Source organism: Eublepharis macularius, chromosome 5 (genome assembly GCF_028583425.1).
Source record: "Eublepharis macularius isolate TG4126 chromosome 5, MPM_Emac_v1.0, whole genome shotgun sequence".
Classification (NCBI taxonomy): Eukaryota; Metazoa; Chordata; class Lepidosauria; order Squamata; family Eublepharidae; genus Eublepharis; species Eublepharis macularius.
Window position 1 is genome coordinate 2,344,673 of NC_072794.1, and position 21,401 is coordinate 2,366,073.

At 44.5% G+C, this 21,401-nt stretch overlaps 2 protein-coding genes across 4 annotated transcripts in view; both read right to left on the bottom strand.

The window, feature by feature from the left end:
• Positions 1 to 16,607, bottom strand: part of LOC129330876 (lysine-specific demethylase 4B-like) — a 62,825-nt gene extending 46,218 nt beyond the window's left edge. For both annotated transcript variants that reach the window (XM_054981128.1, XM_054981129.1), the window contains exon 1: positions 16,505 to 16,607. The gene's annotated coding sequence lies outside the window, so the exon portion shown is untranslated. The remainder of the gene's footprint in view (positions 1 to 16,504) is intronic.
• Positions 16,608 to 18,910: 2,303 nt separating this feature from the next.
• LOC129330872 (E3 ubiquitin-protein ligase UHRF1-like) overlaps positions 18,911 to 21,401 on the bottom strand; it is an 80,578-nt gene continuing 78,087 nt past the window's right edge. For both annotated transcript variants that reach the window (XM_054981117.1, XM_054981116.1), the window contains exon 17: positions 18,911 to 20,179. In XM_054981117.1, the coding sequence (XP_054837092.1) occupies positions 20,033 to 20,179 (147 nt within the window). In that variant the 3' untranslated portion in view covers positions 18,911 to 20,032. The remainder of the gene's footprint in view (positions 20,180 to 21,401) is intronic.

The window sequence follows — 21,401 nt, forward strand, 5'->3', positions numbered from 1 at the left end:
AATGTGTGTCCTACACGAAGCTCCAGTTAGGACACACGCAGCAGCATTCTGGACCCGTTGGAAGTTTCCGGATCAAGCCCGAGGGCAGCCCTGCGTAGAGCGAGTTACAGTAGTCTAACCTGGAGGTTACCGTTGCATGGATCACTGTCATGGGCTGAGAGGTAGGGTGCCAGTTGCCAGGGCCTGCTGAAGGTGGAAAAAGGCCACCCGAGCCACAGCCATGATCTGGTCCTCCATAGACAATTTGGAATCCAGAATCACACCCAAACTCCTAACCAATGGTACGGGCACAAGTGGTGCCCCCACAAAGGTCGGGAGAAGGATCCCTGCCTCCGACAGTCCACGGCTCAAGTACAGGACCTCCGTCTTCACAGGATTCAACTTCAGCCGGCTCTGTTCTACCCATTCAGACACGGCCTCCAGAGCTCTCAACAGGGTGTCGGGCAGAGTCAGCCACCCATCAACAGATACAACTGGGTGTCATCTGCATATTGATGACAACCCAGCCCAAAACTCCGCACCAACTGGGGGAGGGGGCGCATATAAAGATTGAACAACAGGGGAGAGAGTATCGCCACCTGTGGGATGCCGCACTCCAACGGTTGGCATGCAGACAGTCCCCCAGCGCCACCCTCTGTCCCTGACTATGGAGAAAAGAGACAAGCCATTGCAAGGCCGTCCCACAAATCCCCACACTGGCAAGGTGGTGGGCCAACAACTCATGGTCGACTGTGTTGAATGCTGCATGATGAGCAGCGCCGACCCGCCCCAATCCAGGTGCCTTCGGAGATCGTCCGTGAGGGCAACCAACACTGTCTCCGCTCCATGACCCAAACAGAATCCGGACTGGTATGGGTCCAGGACAGAGGTCTCTTCCACGAACACCTGTAGCTGATCCCCCACCGCCCACTCAATCACCTTTCCCAAGAACGGGAGGTTCGATACCGGGAGGTAACGGGAAGGGTCAGTGGGGTCCAAAGATGTTTTTTCAAAAGAGGACTCACTATGGCTTCCTTTAGCGCCCCGAGAAAAACCCTGGAGCTCAATGATGTATTAATAATGACCTCCAATTGGGCCCCCAACCCATCGGCACTGGCTTTCACCAGCCATGACGGGCAGAGGTCCAGGGAGCACGTAGTGGGCCTCACCAGCCGCAGGATCCTGTCCACCTCTTCCCGGGACACCAGGCTGAAGTGATCCAAAAATGGGCCAGAAGGCGGCCAAGGGGCCTCCAGTTCCCTTACTGTATCAATCGTGGCCAGCAGATCATGATGGAGGGACGAGATTTTATCTGCAAAAAAGCTCCCAAAAGCCCTACAGCTAATAGCCGAATTTCCAATTTGACGGTCTCCCTGCAATAGGGAAACCAAGGACCCAACTACCTGGAACAATTTTGCCGGGCGTGAGCTTGCAGACGCTGTGGAGGCGGCAAAGTATTCCTTCTTTGTCGCCTTCACAGCCACCTCATAGTCTTTCATAAATGCTCTACAAGATGTTCTCACCTCTTCGCCCCGATTCCGCTGCCACACTCGCTCTAATCGTCTCAGTTTCCGCTTCATCTGACATAGCTCCTCCATGTCCCAGGGAGCCAGTCTGACGCGGGGACGGAGAGGGTGACAGGGAGTGATTTCGTCGATGGCTTTTGAGAGATGGTCATACCAGTCCCCCACCAGCTCATCCAACAAACCGCCAGGGGGCATCGGATCCCGCAGGGCATTCTGGAAGCCAATTGGATCCATAAGTCTCCGCAGGCGAACATAAATCTGCTCACCACCCATGCTATGACATTGTTTATGGAAATGTTCTTGACACTATATGGAAATGCCTACCCTTGTCCTTGCCGCTGATTGTACTAATCCCACATTATGTAATCCGCCTTGCATCTCAGTGAGAAAGGCGGAATATTAATGACATAAATATAAATTGATAATTTAACACTTCCCTCAGCAATTTTATGCAGAATAGAAAAGACGGCATCTCAAAATAAACTTATCTTAATGAACTTTCCTCAATTAAAAGTACAAGTGATTATGCCTGAAACAGACTTCCATACTTTAAACTGGAGAAACTTTATCTACATTCTTATCCTCAAAGAAAACAGAAATTTAGTTATAGATCAGCATAGTCTGGGACACAGATTTCAGAATTATCTGGCCTTTTAAAAAACGTATATACGTTGTCGAGAGCAGAGAGGTGGGAGACTTCTCGCCAGCATCTTGGTTTTTCCTTTTAGACAAGCAACATACTTGGAGTTTTGAACAACCTTGTGTACAAGTAGGGGATATTGGTATCTCCAGCATACCTTCCAATGCAGAGCTATGAATGTATAGGCCTCATAGTTTAATCAGCACGGACAGTGAACACATCATCAGATTTGTCAGTGTGATCAAAGTGTCACTAGCAATTAACAAAATTAACTTTCATGCCTCGTTAGCTAAACAGAGAATGAGTTACACACCTTAATAAAAGAGCACACAAGGAGACACTCAAATTACACAGCAGTGTTTTCTAACCAGTGAACAGGCGACACCAGCAGGAGAGATCAAGAGTGTTGTATATTTTCATCCTATATTCACAGTCTGGCATCCTGCTTCCTGAAATGTGGGGTGTAACCACAGAAAAACTACTGAGGGAGACTAGGATCACAAGTCCCAGGCTGCTGTGAGCCCAGTTAACGCTGGCTACAGAGGCAGTGTAACAAGCATTATTATTACATTTCCTGAAGTCCCAGCATTGCTATATGAGATTATTGGGACTAGCAAACAGCATAAAAATCAACCAAATACAACAGCAATCACTATACAGACACAAGCATATAACCCACAATTTCAGCTCTAAAATTCCTCTAGACAAGCAGCTTTCAGTAGACAATGAAAACACTGGGAAAGTGCTGTGTCAACTGTAAGGGTGTAAAGCCTAAAAATATTCGGGTTTCCTGCTTCGGGTTTACCCAAAGCAGGAAACACATTCGGGAACACCCAAAACCCGAAGCGGCAAGCCACTTCAGATTTGGGTGTTTGAATCGCTTTGGAATGCTCCATAAAGATTCAGAGCATTCCAAAGTGACTCAGGAGGCTGGGTTTTCTCCCAGCACCCCCACCCCCAACACCCATCAGCCCCCCTGCCGGTTTAAGAACAGGTCCCTTTAAACTATCAGCTGGCAGGCGGCAGGGGGGATCCCACCCAGCCACCTGCCAGCTGATAGTTTAAAGAGCCCTTTCTTGCAGGCAGCAGGGCCCTTTAAACAGCCCAACCCCCAACCCCATAGCCCTAGCCCCCACCCCAGCCCCCCACTTACCTTACCTTTGATGTTGGGGACGGGTGGTAAAGGCCTCCTCCCCTGCCTTGCAGACCTGCAGCAGAGGAGAAGGGAAAAAATGCCCTTTCCGCCCCCTCAAATGGCAGCCGCAGCTACCATTTGAGGGGTGGAAAGGGCTCTTTTTGGCTTCCTCTGCTGCCCTGCAGCCCCGCAGGGCAGGGCAGAAGGCTGCAAAGGGCCCTCCTGCCCCTCAAATGACAGCCACAGCTGTCATTTGAGGGGCTGGAGGACCCTTTTTGGCTTCCTCCACTGCAGAGTGGGCAGCAAAGGAGGCTGAAAAGGGCCCTCCTGCCCCTCAAATGACAGCCGTGGAGGTCATTTGAAGGGCAGGAGGGCCTTTTTAGGCTTCCTCCGCTGCCCTGCAGGCCCACAGGACAGTGGAGTTTAAAGGGCAAGTCCCTTTAAACTATCAGCTGTTAGGCGGCTGGGGGGGAATCCCCTCCTGCTGCCTGCCGGCTGATAGTTTAAATGGCCCTGCCAGCTTGTAAGGGAAGGTCCCTGGGGGGACTCCCCCAGCCGCCTAACAGCTGATACTTTAAAGGGAACTGCTGCTTTCAAGGGGCCCTTTAAAGTTGCCCCAAAGCTTCCAAAGCAACCCAAATGCTTTGTGGAAGCTCTGATTTGGGAATCCCGAATCGGGGCCATCATGTTGGCCCCGATTCAGGAATCCCGAATCTTTACAAATAGGGTCCAATTCAGGTATTTTACCCAAATCGGACACCCGAAGCACACATCCCTAGTCAACTGCACTGGTTACCTATTTGCTTCAGGGCCCAATGCAAAATGCTCCTTTTGTTACCTTTCAAGCCCTTCCTGGCCCAGGGCCCTTGTCTCCCCACAGTCCCGACATGCCTTTCGCATGCTTCAAGCAGCCTTGTTTCTGTGATGGACTGACCACCCAGCAAGAGTTAAGGTGTGGGTTTCTCTCTTGCAGACCCAGTACTTCAGAATGACTTGCCAGAGGGTGCCTTTCTTTCCTGCATTCAGGAAGATGTGTAAAATGTTTTATTTCAGAAGACAGTAGAGTATAAACTGATTTGGCCGTGTTTTTATCTTGTTGATGGACTGCTATATTATCACATGCTTGCAACTTGTTTGTTAGCTGCCTTGGAGTTTAAGGTCTATGGGCAGATATATTTTATATAAATAATTATTATTGTCTACAATAGTCAAGTATTTTTAAAACATCAACTTGACCCCAATAAAATCTCTCGTAGAAACTTTAAACAACAAACACCATATCGCACAGAAGGGGGTACTCCTCATTTCCTTCAGCGGTGAATCTGGCTAATAACAACTGCTTGTGTTCCTATTCCTGTATGCAGATCACTGGAGTGACCATTAGAAAAAATGTTGCTGTGCCACTAAGTCTGCCTCTGCCTACTGCAGGGAGATGGTCAAAGAAGAACTCAGTCCTGCCACGTTCAAGGAAGTCTTCCTCAGTTTGATGCCATCACTGCACAGGCAGTAGCTTCAGACAACGTTTTATCATTTAAGGTGCTGGTTTCAACTATTAAAGCTCTGAACATCCTGGGACAAGGCTATCTGAAAGACTGCTTACTTCCTCACACGCCTACCTGTCAATTCAGGTCTGCATCCCAGGCCCTGAATTGTCTGACATCACTAATGGAAGTGAGGTGGCCAAGCAGGGCCTTCTCATTTGTGGCACCCACTTGTGCAATGTCCACCCCCAGTTGCTTGCCTGATGCTAGCTCTGGTGAGGTTTCAGCACCACACTAAGACATCTGTTGACTAACTAGTTCTTGTTCAGTTTCTTTTCAGATTGGTTTTGTTCTTTACTTTTACCACCTTTTTTTGGTTTGGTGGACTACTGCTCATTTAAACCTGAGTCTTCTTAAAATAATTATCTGATTAAATTTATTTAACCTTTTAAACCTCTGTTTAAAAGCACTAGCATCAGAGCCCATTGTGACGCAATACAACAGGCTCTAGCAGCGGGCACCAGGCCAAGCCACCCCATGCCACAGTGGGCCACGAGGCCAGGCCACCCACACTGCAGTGGGATGGGTGGCCCCGTGCCACAATGGGCCAGGCAGCCCCACACCACAGCAGGCCACAGCAGGCCACTGGGCTGGGCCACACTGGGCCCCGAGGTGGCAGGAAGGCCCGGAGCTGCGGTGCCATGTCTTCTGCTGCTATGCAGGTCCTTTCTGAGCGTGGTGCCAGGTCTTCCCATTGCTTCCCAGGCCTCTGGAAGCTCCGAGGCAGTGGGAAGGCCCGGCACCACAGCCCTGTGCCTTTGCTCAGCTGTGCTGGGCCTTTCCGGGCCTCTGGAGGCCCCAAGGAGGCAGCGAGGAGGCAAACATTTTGCCCCCAACTCGCTTCTTATCCTCGCGTACTGTGCCTGCATGGGGATAAGAAGCAAGACATCGGCAACATGGTTTGCTTTTTATGTTTAAGGATTATTACTTTGTTTCAATTTTGGAGCCAGCAATGCTGATCTGCTTCTTTCTTTTAATGCTCCTTCAAAACGTTTTTAGTTAAACCAGTTGCTGATACTATAGGCATATTATTCTTGTAATTGTATACGTTTGGAGTGGGTTGTTAGCATATTATTGCAGATTCTATTGAACTGGGTTGAGATCTATCCTCAAAACCCTTTAGGCTAAATGGGAGGCTAGAAAGTTTCAAACAAATATTTGACCAAACAACAGGGTAGTCAATTGACAATATCTGACTAGTTGATTGGCCAGCATGCCACCTCCATTGCCAGAATTTTCCTACTTCGTGTCTTCATGTTTTCACAATTTCTCTCTGCTATGAGGAAACGTTCCTCTGTTTTGAAAGAAAAGGTGGGGGCACAGGGGCAGCCTAGTTGGGATTCTTAGGATTCTTAAAAAGAATATCCTAATTTCCACATAAGAACAGACTACATAATTTACTGGCCATTAAGGAAATGCTAAGGTACTGTCCCATGTTTCTTGTTCCCAGTTCAACTGTAGCTCAAGCAAAAAGAAAAATTTTCTCAGATGGGCTAACACAACACCAATTGTTTAAACAACTGAGCTTAAAGGGAAGCTGACCTCTATTAAGTTCTTCATGAAGACAATAAACTAGCTACTCTTTCAAACCAATTAACCAAGCCATTTATGGGGCATTTACATTGTGTAAATCAATGTAGGCAGCCACTAAAGGAATATCCAGACTAAAGATGCAAAAGCTTTTCAAAATTAAGGAAAATTCTCATTTACTTTTTCTATTAAGCATTTATTTTATCCCTAATCTCATCTGCAAGATACTTTAGGATCTTTATTTCAATTACCTCATAACCACCTTGTGATTCTGATGCCTTTTTATAGCAACTTATCAGAGACTGCTAATTGTCCAAAGTCACACCATCAGTTTAGGACAGAGGTTGGATTTGAACCCGAGAGTCCCAGATTTGTGTCCAACCATTTATTCATCAAACTACATTTTACTGAACAGCAAACCTCAATAACAATCCCTTCCAGGCATACTGTTCATGTATTCCTGTGAGCCACAGACTCTGTGCAAGCACACAGGCTAGTAAACTGCTAGCCAGTAAATGTTGCACTTATCTGTAAACCAGGTATTATAAAAATGGTAGACATTAACTGTTTGCCTTCTCAGAAAAGATGCTGTACTTTCATTTAAGCAAGTTCTAAATTGTAGCTTTAATGGCTAGCAGCCAAAATAACCGTGTGACTAGACATAGCACTGTCCTTTCTTGTTCTTCGCATGAGGATTTAAGTATGCATATTTGCTTAAAATGTAGATTAAATATGAGATGTGTTGTGCACTGCACGCCAGGAAGCACCCACTGACTGAATTTTCGGGTTATTTTAGATCCTGTGTTTAGATGCCTGATCAGTCTGCATGAGATTGCTGAAACAAGACAAAAGTTACAGTGTAGTGTCTCATACTGGAATGTGCATAAAGGGGCAGAACTTCATGGCTACAGTATTCATTTAGTCTTTAATGCTCTCCTGCCTCTCTATCAGGGGTACGGGGCAGTGTGCAGCAAAGAAAAACTGCGTAAAAACTGCATAAAAATGAACCATATTAATAAAGCATTGAAATGAGCATCAAAGGCATGTGAGAACGTACTCTAAGCAGAGTTGTAAAACACATTTGTTTATAGCAAACAAGAAGTTCCTCTAGAAGATGAGCATGAAATGCTTTCAAAACCTGATTTTACTACTTGCACAAGCAGTGATGTACAGGCAGCTTGGTCTGAAGCATGCTGCATTCACCAAATTCAAAGAGCAAGAATACATACAAAAATTGCAAACATGCTCAACTGCTGTGCAAGTTGCTCAATGTAACCTGAACATATCCCTGATTGGCGCTCAGTCTGATAAGGAGTACTGAACAGGGCAAGAATAGGAAACTGCAATAATTGCTTCATTAAGCGTACCACTAGTCATTTAGAACACCCGTGACTGGCCAGCCAGCAATTTCTAATCTCCAATAGCTCATGGAGCAATGGGTTTCGAAAGAATTATTTTCCATTTTGAACATAACTCCACATTTTAATATCAATACAAAAATGCTTTAAAAACTCAATCCTCACTAGTTTTTAAATAAAAGGAAGGCTGAAATACATGGTTTTAAATACATGTCAGCATCTTAAAAGAATTTCAGTACTAAGTTTCATCTGCGTAAGAAGTTAGAAAAATATTTTGGGACATTTTTGTACACAACCATAAGAATATCCCTGCTGTATTAACCAATGGTGCTTCCTAGTTCAGCATCTCATTTCCCACAAAAGCCAACCAGATGCCCACATAAACAAACATGTGGCCCTGCTGGATCATACCAGAGGTCCATCCACTCCAGCACCTTGTTTCACACAATGACAAACCTGTTGCCCTGGAAGCCCAAAAAACAAGGCACAGAGGGCTAAGACCTTCCCTTAGGGTGGCTCCTGGCATTGTTATTTAGAGGTTTACTGCCTCTAGTCATCATGGCCAGTAGCCATTGCTACACCTATTGTCCGTGAATCTCTGTAATCACTTTTTAAAGCTATCTAACAAAAGCATGAACTCCAAGCACCCTACTTAATATTTTCCACAACCACTCCCTTTCCCCTAGAACTAGGAATCTAAACTAGGATTCCACTCTTGTCAGATTTTTAGGACCTAACATTTTATCTGAAAATAAGAATCATTTTAAATTCTTAGGGAGCTGAACATCACATTACATCTCACACCTTCACCAAGCATTGATCTGTGAACCACTGTAAAGATTTTTTTCAGTGTGCTCCCAATCAGCCTATGCTATGTCTCTAATGGTTTTTCTGTTTCTGAAAGAGAGATGAATGCAAGGGGGGGGGGGGAGATCGAAGACTTTTTTCAAAATTTCCAGAGAAAAAAATTGGAAAACTTGGGAAATAGTAAAGAGTCCAGTAGCACCTTTAAGACTAACCAACTTTATTGTAGCACAAACTTTCGAGAACCACAGCTCTCTTCATCAGATGCAACAACTGTGGTTCTCGAAAGCTTCTGCTACAATAAAGTTGGTTAGTCTTAAAGGTGCTACTGGACTCTACTATTTTGCGACTACAGACTAACGTGGCTAACTCCTCTGGACCTATGACCCTGGAAAACTTGGGGGAGCTATAAAATATTTTCACTTTCAGAATGAATAAAATGCTTCTGAAGGTAAGGGTCTTAACACTCAAAATGTACAGCATGAGTCTGAGGACTTTTTTCCACTAGAGGAGCACTTTAAAAAACACTCATACTGTAGACACCTACAGCACTGAACATATGTTGTTCAATCAGTAAAGGTAGCAAGTAATTTGATAGCAAGTAAGTACTGCATATTTCAATTTCCCCATATTTTTCCATTTTCCAATGGCTTCAAAATCTCCATTAAATGTTACATCTCTAGTGATAACCAGGTTATGAGAATGGATGAGAGATTTAAACTGGCAAGCCTAACAATGTCAGAACTTTTCTACAGCAACACTTCCTGAACAATGCGGGGGGGGGGGGGAAATGAGCACAACAAAAGCTTTAGGAGATTCAGTGCTAGGCTGGGCCTTGTTCCCATCCTTTGCAATGCAACATTAAACCAACAAAAAAGATGGCATCTTTTTAAACTTTCCTGTTGGGAGTACAGAGAACCCCAGACTACCCACAATATATACCCCTTCAGTAGGACAGGATTTCAGCTAACACTGCAGCCAGTTATGGCACACCAGTAGAAATATATAAGACCCAGCAGAGACCTTCCCCCACAAGAGATCTCATGTATCTTGATGTGAGAAATGGGATGATAACATTCTGCCCCCAAGTATGAGCACACAAGATTTGGGCAAGGAGGTACTTCTTCAACACAGTCAGCAAGAAAAAGCAGGAAATTCCAAATGTTAATGTCCACCAGGAATCTCAACTTCAATACAGTACAGTACCTGGAAATCCAAGTGCAAGGCACCTGATACAGATACACCAGAGGCGCCCGCTCACTAGGGATGAGACAGGGGCTCAAAGTAGAACTCCTTGATACCCTCCCTCAAATCCCCACAGCATCAAAGCCCATATCGCTAGCATCTCTCTCTAGCATGCAGGGTAAGCGTGCCTTGGGCAGCCGACAAGCACACCCAGGTAAAGCTCCCAACATGCACCACTGAAAGAAATGATGAGCCCAGGCATCTTTGCTGACAAACACCAACTCACCATTCCATCAACTGCCACTCTGGGCCCATTTTTTTCTGATAGAACTGGAGTCAGAGCTCATGAAGAGAAACTATGCCCCGTGACAGAGTTTCAATAAAACTCCCTGCAACGTAGGAGTAAGCATTATCAATTACTACACAATCTTCCCTAACTGGTGATTAAAAAAATAGTTTTAATGCAAATAATGCATAAACAGAGTGAAAGAATGTGCAGATACACATTCATGGCATTAAGATTTGCAGAGATAATATACCATCTCAGTTCAGACCTCATTTTGTCTTCAAAATAACATTTTACAGTGATAAGTCTTAAGAAACAGAAGGCATATTCCTTTCATTAAAACCGTGTTGTCATATGATTTCTGAAATGCTGTCTTTAATAAACCACACAGAAGGATCAACTTTCTCTTCCAAAGCCATGCAAAACTTATTGCTGCAGCCAGTCCTAAACTCTCTGACACTGTAAAACAAGAAATTCCATCCACACACCCTCCACCTGCTGGGCCACAAGCCTTAATCCCTCCAACCCCAAGAACGGTCCAAATCGGGGTTGCAAAGTCTGAAATGCCTCCTCCACTGTCCTGCTCATTTGGGGGTGGGGGACACCTCTACTCCCCCCACACAAACACCTCAGTTTAGGAGGAGGACAGCCGAATCCTGCCTCATGAGCCTCAGATACTTCAATTTTATGTGTGACGATATTCGTAATACGCTTGTGTCTCCTTAAAAGTTGTAAAATAAACTTAGATTCATTAAGAATATACCACTTTTTCAATATTTCTCAAAATTTCCATTTTTCCTCACCCAAAAAAACCCTGGAAAATGTTCATTAATGTAAAATGTCTTGAAGTTGTATATCTCTTCCATCTGATAGAGAAACATCACCAGAAGATTCCCAAGTAGTCCACTTGCAGGCAAGCTTAAACCTTAGAAACCTGTAGAAAACACATGTTGTAGCCTCCTGCCCCTTCCTCAGAGAAATAATATATAATGCATGAAACAAGGCTCCCAAACAAATGAACAAAAAGAGCTTTCTATTCCTCTAATAGGAGAATAATCCTTCAGTACTCAAAATATTATCTGTATTATATCCAAAATTATCTAGTTAGTATGAAGAGAACGGGGTCAGTGCCCTGGACAGGGGCAGGAGATTCAGAACACCTTCAGCCAGCATGACGTCGCTAACCACCAACTCTGCACTGGTGTGAACAAGATATCTCAAGATATCCCTGTCTTCCCTCTGTATACTTAGACCTCTGGAGAACCATAGGTCCACAATTTCTTGAACTACCCAATTTCTCACTACACAAAAAAAAAAAATGAATTCCCTCCTCATTGTAGAAAAGACCACTGACCCTACCAAACTACCCACAGACAAACAGGAATCTTCCCCACAAGAAACACTGAATTATCCATATGACAGTAGCAAATCAATGCAATTAGAGCACAGCTTTTCGGCAAGTGAGTCATGAATTGACTTAAGATGGGCCACAAGAGTATTAGTGCCACCATCTCTTTTTTTAAAAAAAAAATCTGTTCTTTAAAAGTCTCTGAAGCATTGTACATATCTGAACAAAGAAGAAAAAGAAAAAAAGTAGACAGAAAAAGGAAGGAAAGAAAATGGACAGAGAAAGGAGCAGGGAAAGGTGGAAAATGAAAACTGAACAGAGAAGTGTATGTTTGAGAAACAGGGATGAAGAAAGCTAGAGGTGGATCCCACACCGCAAGAGGGGATTAAAAGCTGGTCCTGGATTTACAAAGACTGAAGACTACTGCTATAGAGACAAATAATAATTGCCCCATGCCCACATGTGTGCAACACAACACACACACTACTCAAATACTCACCTCATGCTAACAGTTTCCTGGACTTCCATACTGCCCTTGCACAAATTAAAAACCAACCATATCACATACATTCCCACATACCAGCCAAATATACAAGTTCAACAACTATCCAGAAGACAACCATACCCCAAGATAAGGGAGTGAAATGAAATGGCTGAGACTGTGGAACACATATCTAGAGGTAAGTTTGGTGCTCAAAAGCCTGACAAGAGCAGATGGAATATTTCTGCAGTCAGAGGATTCCAAGACACACACAAAAATATCAGTTTGCAATTTAAAAAAATTAAAAACAGCTTGACGAGCACAAAACATGATCACTGCCCTCTGTAATTTCAGAATTAACACAATTTATTAACGTCATACTGTTCTCCTGTGTTTTTATTCTCACAACAACCCTCTGAGGCAGATTAAGCTGAGAGTGTATGACTGGCCCAAAGTCCCCCAAGCTTCTAAGGCAGAGTGGGGATTCAAATCTGGGTCTCTCCGATCCTAGTGAGGCACTCAGTCGTGCAGTTCAAAGGTGAACCAGAAGAATAAAGAAAGACTGGGGGATGGATTGCTTCACCTGAGCCTCTGGCAGTTTATATCATGGAGGATGGAATTTGGGTTGGAGGTGGTGCAAATCCCTCAACCCCAATTATACTCCCCCTTTTCATAATCCAGGATGCTAAAATCTTTTAAGGCCTCTGTCTAGCTAGGAATTTCTTTACTCTTTCCACTAAGAAGCTCAATGTGGTATACACAGTTCTCCCTTCCCTATTTTATCCTCCTATATCAACCCTGCTGTCGATGAAGTTGAGGGGCAGTGACTGGACCAAGATCCCCCAGAGAGCTTCAAAGCAGAATGAATCCATGGTGTTTTCCACATGCACACTTACACTGGGTTTTCTGGGTATTTGATCCACAAGGACTGGATCTGCTTTGGGCCTCTAATTCCGCACTTGAAGGAGTCAAGCTGGTGTCTGTTTATTTTTTCTGCATGAAAAAAAAGCAGCATTTCTGCTGCGGGCTATTTCCTCAGTTGATCAGTTGAGGACTCATCAGTTTCTTCAGTTGATCAGCTGATGAAATGCAAGGTTGCAAAATTGTTATTTAAAAAAATTAAAAAGGAAAAAATGGCAAAAAGACTGTAATACAACAACACATCAAAAACAATGGGAATCAATCTGGACTTCAAATATTTATTCCTCCAAATTAATAAATATCAGCCTGCAGACAGTCAAACTAACCACTAGATGGTATCTCACACCATTAAATCTGCATTACTATAAAATGACTTGAGATGCTGGAAAGGATGTGGAATGACAGGTACCTTTTTGCGTTGCTGGGGGTCATGTACAAAAATTCAAACCTTCTGGAATAAAAACAATAGAAATAACTGGCAACACTATCACAAACAAGCCTGAAGTAATACTGTTAAATGTCTGGAACAACTCTTCAATAACGGCTCCTGGAAAAGAATATCCAGCATTCCTATTGACAGCACCTAAATTCTGGATAGCGCAGATGTGGAAATCTAACAAAATATCAACTATAACAGAATGGAAAAACAAAATCTGGGATATGATAGTAATGGACAAAATAGCAGACCATTAACAGTAAATGTCAGTCCAACTTTTCAACCAACTTTCCTAGAAAAATGGTTTCCATATTTTGACCACATCTTAAAGTATAGATCATCAGAGATCGCTCTACTGAAAAAATGCATGGACTCTGTATTTTATTAAACTCTCTAAAGCATTTGCCTCTCAATATGGGATTACTATAATGATTTTTGTAAATAGAGCTCCAGTTTAACCGTTGAATATTTATTAAGGTTTTACATGTTAAATGTTGTATGCTAAAAATTAAAAAAGGGATTTACTTCTTACTGACAAGGTAAGCATGCGCACACAACATACTTTTTTAGTCCATTCTTAAAATTTCTCTTTGGCATATTGCAGCTGTTGGCTTAAGAAAATTGCAAGTTTTTCTTTTAATGCACCAATGTTGCAACACACTTCTTTAAAAAAATTAAAAGAAAAAACTGAATTGATTGCTGTTCAACCCATCAGGGGAGAGCGAAAGGCAGGGTCAGGACCCAGTCTCATACCAAAGAAAGCATCCTGAACTTCAAAAAACACTGGGGTATGTGCACAGGGAGAAAAATCACAGAAATCCAATGGAAAATTGAATCTGCAGCTGATGCAGCTTTTCACTGTGCAGACCACAAAATAGTCTAGGAAGCAGTTTGGAGACTGAATCAGGGTATTTTGACCATGCATGCAGAACTCTGGAGATAAATGATGTAGTATGACGCCAGAACCAACAGTAAAGGCCAGTGCAGGAAAAAAAGGCTTCTGGCTCCTAGACCAGCAACTCTAACCACTAAACATATTGTCTCTCTTGAACTAGCCTAAAGCTAAAAGAATCATGGCAGGGAGATTAATTAGGATGAGGAAAAGTACTTCCTACAATCCTGATCACTCGCTGACATGCATATACATGCAGACTTTTTCAGCCACAAAAAGGCAGAGGCTCTAACAGTGTACACGGCCTTTGAACAGTGCTAGTAGGGAAATAAGGATCAGAGGAGGCTCACACCATGAAGCACCTACTCCCCAATTCTCCTATTCGCTGTCCTGCTCAGGTTCAGGGTCAGAGGAGTAATTTCAAGTGCACTTAACCACAAGCCCTAGCAGTCAGATCAAATGCATGAAAGCTACAGTTCAGGGATAATGCTCAAGAAAGATCACAGCAAATACACACAGTTTCACAGGCTGGGGTCCTAAGGAAGTTTTCCTTGCCCCTGCAACTTCTTATAGAACCCAGTTTGCAATTCTGCAAATTCCATCTCTACATATTCTCATGTTTCATATTATGAACCTCAGAAATCTGTCCTTCAACTCAGTATGTCCTGTGTTTCTCTTCTAATCAACCTAAAAACAGCTTTTCTGCCTCACCACTTCAGCATACCCCATCTCAAATATAACCCATTTTCCCCCACTAATCCACCCGCCCCCCAAAAGCACTGAGGCAGGCTTTCTAACATCCCAATGATACCTCTCCTATTCAACAGAAGATTATGACATCTGAAGAGCTGGCTTTTCCGTTTTAAAACATGACTCCCTCACTATACCTCTCTCAGTGTTAAGACTCTCTCAGCCTCCAGTCCTGCCCATTCACAAAAAAAATCAGAGAATCTCCCCCTTTATAAAACATCCAAGTTATGAACAAACAAATATCTTATTCTTACAACATCACTAAATTGTTCACTAATTATTCACTTTAACGCCACTAATCAGAAACGGGTTTTTTTTCATTCTATTGAGTATATTTGTAAATCATATCCTTTTTTTAACATGGAAAAGCAACATCACATAGAGTCATTTTTTTAAGGGAAAACAGACTTTTTTCTATTAAAGGAAAACTCTAAAACAACTTACAAATTAAAAATGAACAGCAACTAAAACAAATGGAACAGTGGAGGACCATTCCGGAAACCATTTTAACAGCATAAATAATTCAGTAGAAAAAATCAGTAAAACTAGGAAGGTCTTTATCATTTCCTTTAAATTCTTGAACTACATTGTCAGGAGAACCTTCCTAGACAATTATGACCATGATTAAGATTTTCCTCTTTTTCTTAGCATTTTGTTAGATTTGAATAAACTAAATTTTGTAAAATTGATTATTAGCCACCCAGAGCGTGCCAGTAGAATGGCAAAATATTTAAATTGGTAAAAACACAGCACTTCAACACAGTACCAATACATGCCAGGTCCTACTTCGAGCCCATGAAGAATCTTTCCAGCTCTCTGACTCCATTAGGCCGAGGAGCGCCTGCACACGTGCGCTCTCTGTTGTGGCCCCCACCTCGCCTGCCTGAGGAGGTCAGGGAAGCCCTCGCACCGTTGTCATTCCCCAAGCGAGGCAAAATGGAGGTGTTGAGATCTTTTCTCTAAAGCTAACAGCGCTATACTACGGCACAACAGCTCAGGAAATGGTTTAGAAAGAGAAATGGCTGCAGAGTATACCGCTGAGTACAGGATGTACTATCGGTTGGCTGCATGCATTCGCCGACTGTTCTTGTTTTCTACTCCTGTCACACCATCATTCTTCCTCGTATCCGCCACACTCAGTATCTTGACTAACGTGTCCCTTCAGAGTCCCCGTCCATGGCTCATTCGACACTTTCTCGAACCGGCCAGGGGCTATTACTGACTTACGCTGAGCAACCCGCCTCGAGGCTCAACGAGACAGGCGGACCACAAAGACAGCGAACAAATACGCACAAACAGCCCAGCGTGGCCAGGCGTGTGTGTGTGTACCCTGCACAACTGCCCCCCGCCGAAGGGGTCCCGGGCTCGGGGGCGCGCGCAGGAACGCCCCCCCCCCCCAGGCCTCGCTCCGGCAGCCCCGCCCGCCTCGGCCCCAGCGCAGGGCCCGGCCTCTCCCCGGCCCCACCCTCGCCCGCCGGGAGGAGCGAAGCCCCCGGGCGCCCCCCCCCCGGGCTCAGGCCCCTGCCGAGCGGGGGAGGGGAGGGGAGGGGAAGGGCTCAGCGCCCGCCCCGCCCCCTCAGCCCCCCCGTCACGTGAAGGGCCTCTTCGTCGTCGCCGCTTCCTCCCCTTCCCCCCCCCCCCCCGAGATTCCTGCCCGGGGTAAACAAGCGGCCACCCGCGCCGTCGCCTCACCCGGCCGCGGCCTGGCGCTCCGGCTCCGGCTGCCTTCCGCCTCTGCGGCCTCCGTCGGGTAGAGGCGCCCACTCAGCGGCCGTTGCCAATTTCTGCCTCCTCCAACTGCCGATCCCCCGCGCGGCCCCGCCCCCGCCCCAGCTTCCCGGCTCCCCACTGGCCCTTCGCGCTGCCGCTCCTACCTCCCGAGGAGCCAACCAGGCCACCCCGACTTGCCCCTGCGCCGACCTCTCCCCTCCACCAATCGAGCGAGCGCTACTAGGGCAGGGCCCGCCTCCTTTCCCCTCACCAATACGCTGCCCCCTCCACATCCTCTTCCGCTCCGGCCTGAGAGCGCGGATCGGCCGGCTACCTACGCCCCGCCTCTTGCCAGTCTCCGAGCAGCCAATAGAAGAAGGACGGCGAGGGAAGACCTGCCCCGCTCGCTCTAGAGCCTCCCTACTTCCCGTGTAATTGTAGCGCTTTGTTGATTGGGCGGAAGTGGAGAGGGGGTGGGGCCGCACACCCTTTGCTGCTGCGAGAATTGCAAAGCAGCGCCTACGTGAGGACGTGCACAGCCGCCGAGACCGCAGCAACGCACGGGGAGGGGAGGGGGCTGCGGAGCCCCGTGCGCCAATCGGGCTGGGGAGGGCCGCCCGTCCCTGCTGGCCTGGGGGCAAAGCGAGGAGACGGGGGAGGGGGCGGCTAGGTTGCAGGCAGGAACCATAGGGGCCCGTCTTCTCAGCCCTACCCGTATACATACATTTTTTAAAAGTGCATTCCCACAAGGGGGGGGGGGCGTGAAGAGGCAGGCCAATGGTAGAAGCTGGGTAGGGACAAGGGAAGAAACGGTAAACCCTGAACCAACGCTGCATAGGCACATTCACTGCGCAGGTTACCTCTTTTTGCTTACTTGGCCACAAAGAACTGCCGCCAGAGCTTGAAAACATTTGTTGCAAAAACTAAAGATCTAAATAAGGCACACCTCTCCCAACGATTTTTCAGAGTTCAGTCTCTAGTTTAAGTGAGGGTATATTGCATATTAATTTATGGCAGATTGGTTGCAAATCCTGTGAAAAACTATGCCACTGCTGGAGGGAGAGAAAGGTACATAGACTATCGACCATACCAAATGTGAGACTTTGAAGCACCACCAAAGCAAAGCTAAAAAGAGTTTTTAAGTATTTGTTACAGAGAAAGGAGCACAAATCCAAAACAAACTTACAAGAGATAAAAACTGCTAAAATAAGAGCTGGAGCTAGAAACTACCCATCATAAATATGAGGTACATAGAACTTTTAAAAAGATTTTATTTCAGCATTTTTGTATTTATTTCATATTTCAGCATTCAGCATTTATTTCAGCATGGGCTCCAACCCATAAAACGTTATAATGCAATAAAGTCTTGCTAATCTTTAAGGTACCACTAGACACCAGTAACAGACTAACATAGTTAACTCCTTACAGTATTGCTACCATGCAAACTAGGTCTGTAACCACAGGGGACTTTGCTTATTTGGCTGCTTACTTTGCTATTCAAAATCCTCCACTGCCAAGTGAAGAAACCACTTTTGAAACCAAAGCAGTTTTTCATACAACTTTTTCAGACAACTGGGCATCTCCAAGCCCTTGGGTGCACCTAAAGTGGAGCCCAGACACCAAACTCTACATCCAAGTAAAACCAGCGTGATGGAATTCCCACATGTCAAGAAGCCTCCCGTGCATTGGTAAGACCCACAAGGATAATCAATGTGCATCCATTAAGGGAAATATTTAAAAAAATCCATCAATACCAGGCAGCAAAATTCAAACTGCTTCTGCTCCTGGCCTTTGAAACCCGAGTGTTTCCTCTGCAAGTCTTACTGACTTTCTGGACTTGATCATGAAAAGACTCCTCCACAGTCAATCTCACAAGAACAAGCCACATAATCAAGAACAAAGTATTCTAATATTCATTTGCCTTTGAAAATTCTGGAGTGTGAACAGGTTTTCCTCCATTTATCACCAGGATACTCTGACATAAACACTCTCTGTCTCCAGCATTCAAGTTAATAATATAATTATAACATTCAATTTATATACCGCCCTTCAGGATGACTTAACACTCAAGAGTGGTTTACATAGTACAGTATTATCCCCACAACAAAACACCCTGTGAGGTGGGTGGGGCTGAGAGAGCTCTGAGAGAGCTGTGACTGACCCAAGGTCACCCAGCTGGCTTCAAGTGGAGGAGTGAGGCATCAAACCTGGTTCTCCAAATTAGAGTCCCGCACTCTTAACCACTACACCAAACTGGCCAACTTCAAACCTGGGCCAAGAGAGGAGCATGGGGCTGACACTTAAAAAGTTTCCCATCCATTTAGGTCTAATTGGAAGTGGGATTTCAGAATTTCTTTAAAAGAAAAAGGTACACACTTTCTCTCATATGAAAAATGTCTTTTATTTTGAGAACGTCAGTTTGCGCATTATACAAAAAGTATGGCAGCATTCAGCAAGATTAAAAGTTACTTTCTCAAACAATATTATATATTTGTAAAAATGCTAAATCACACCTGGTAAAAATATACATTTGTTCCAGTCTGTCCAATGTAAAAAGTGATGCTAGTAGTATCCCTGTTTTATGCTGAGGTATTGAACTGTTCAGTTTTGGTACTGACCCATTCTTATACATTCGTTCCATATAAAAATACAATACTAGTTACATATCTAAAAAGATTCAGAATTAGCAGAATTCATGTGATAGTAGAAAAGTTACATAGCTGGATGCACCACTAATGATCTAGAGAGCTACAGTGTTCCATTTCATCATCCCAAGAACAAAATCTTGATGGCAGTTCAGAAAAATGTCAGAGCTTTCTCTTTTTTTTTCTTTTTTAAAACAGATCAAAGTTCAGTCTTTCAGCAAAACTAAAAAGATCCCAAAAGGCACTTCCAAATGGCTTTCATTTGTTTTCCCTTAGGTCACTCCAGGGGAAAGGGAGCACCTGGTCTGGTATATGCAGAGACTGAGGTAGTAAATTTTACACTAATACTCTTAAGACAATTAATCGAGAAGATATTTCAACAATGTAATACAAAACGGGGAAACAGGGAGTTCTCAAATTACCTAAGTGGCAGGACCTAAGCAGAAAAGTTGATTTCACAAAAAAAGTATCAAAATGCTGTCAAAAATATTTTTAAAAATATAATCTTATGGCCAAAATCCATAGGCTTCAAGGGATTGTTCTAGCAACCAAGCTGTGTACTGCGTTTTTTTTTAAAAAAGCAAACCTCACCCCATTAAGAACTGAACTCTGTCCTATCTAGTAGCACATACACAACAATTTGTAAGTTCCTAGCCTGTGCTCACATCAAGGTTTTAATTTTTCCTTTAGAAAAGAAAGCATTCACACAAATAGGTTCCTCAACCTTTATGGTTGGCAGGGGGCAGAAAGGAAGCAACGGGGACAGAAGCGTTTCTGAAAAGGCTACTTAAATAAAGCCCCACCAAAACACCATTTAAAAGTTTTTTGAATGAGGGGCACAGGAAATGAGAAGTGCTTTTTGGAATCACCGTCCATTGCCGTACCCTGGGAAGAGCTGATTTAGAAGAATCTGCAGTGGTTGGTTTACTTCCATTCCGTAGTTTTTGCCAAGATCATTACGACATGCTGGGCAGCTGTAGACTTCTGCTCTGAAGGATCTGTCCAGGCAGTCCTGAAAGAAACCCAAAAATAGTTAAGAAATTTTACAGCTGCACTTGCACAAAGACTCTTACGAGGATGCTCCACATCAGATTTAACTACAGCAGCCCAGGGAATGCAAAAGCAAGGGGATCGCCCTTCCAGCCTCTGCCAACACACCCACTTCCCAGGAAGAACACCAGCAAAGGGAAGATACACGAAGCTTTACTCCAGCAGAACACTGGAGCTAACAGCAACAAACCCAACTCCATTCTCTACCTTTCCCCCTGCATCTAGTCTTTTTGGGAACAGGCAGGCATTGATTGATATAGCTGCTATGGCAGATAACCATCTGAGAAGTGGGGAGAATGAATATGGCCACTTGCAGCCATTTGTATTTAAAGCTATATATTTTACAAACAGAACAAGAATCCTTGAACATGGGAAGCCCCTTGGGGTACATTAGAGCAGCCCAAAGCCCTTCAGAACAGGCATTTTAACACACCCTTCAAAAGACAAAAGAGAGAACTGCAGGTAGCCTGGCTTTATACTCCTGTACATGTCTTAAAAGACACCCAGCCCTTCTTCAGCATTTGTGGAGCAACCCGGACACAATATTGCCCTAATGTGGTCAGTGGGTCTTTAACTGACCTCAGGCATTGGCATGCATTCACCCAAGCAATGCTCCTTTCTTTTTCCTGTTTCCCCTTATGTTATACGTGGATTGCCTGTTTTATTTCTCCTGTCCTACATTATTTGTTGTATTCCATAAAACTAAGCAATGATGATGTGGTTTAGGATAAAAGAAGGAAAAGATGGAGATCGTTGTGTGCTTTTATGCTTTGCAATCCACAACTTTTAACAACATTTTTTAAAACTAAGATGTATATAAAGGTGCAAAGTTAATGGACTGATCCTACAGCCCTCTGGCTTCCTTGCTGCTGAGCCCAGGTGAATGGGCACTTTTTTGCACTTTGTCCCTTTACTGTACAACATTTGTAAGCTTAAGGTGGGCTACCTCACCTTGAAAAACTGATGTGGTATGCCAGAGACAATCCTTAATGGTGAAGCTTTTTAGGTTTGTCTCTAACAAACAGAAACTGATTGAAAATACCCCACTTGCAGAGCTCCTTCTGCTTGCTATGAATGTGCAGAGATTAAACTCTGTATAGGTGAAATCTGGTTTTAGTCTGCAGAGGCAGACACCTCAATTCCAGAAACAGACATTTCTGAAGGACATCCAGCGTTGGTCATCA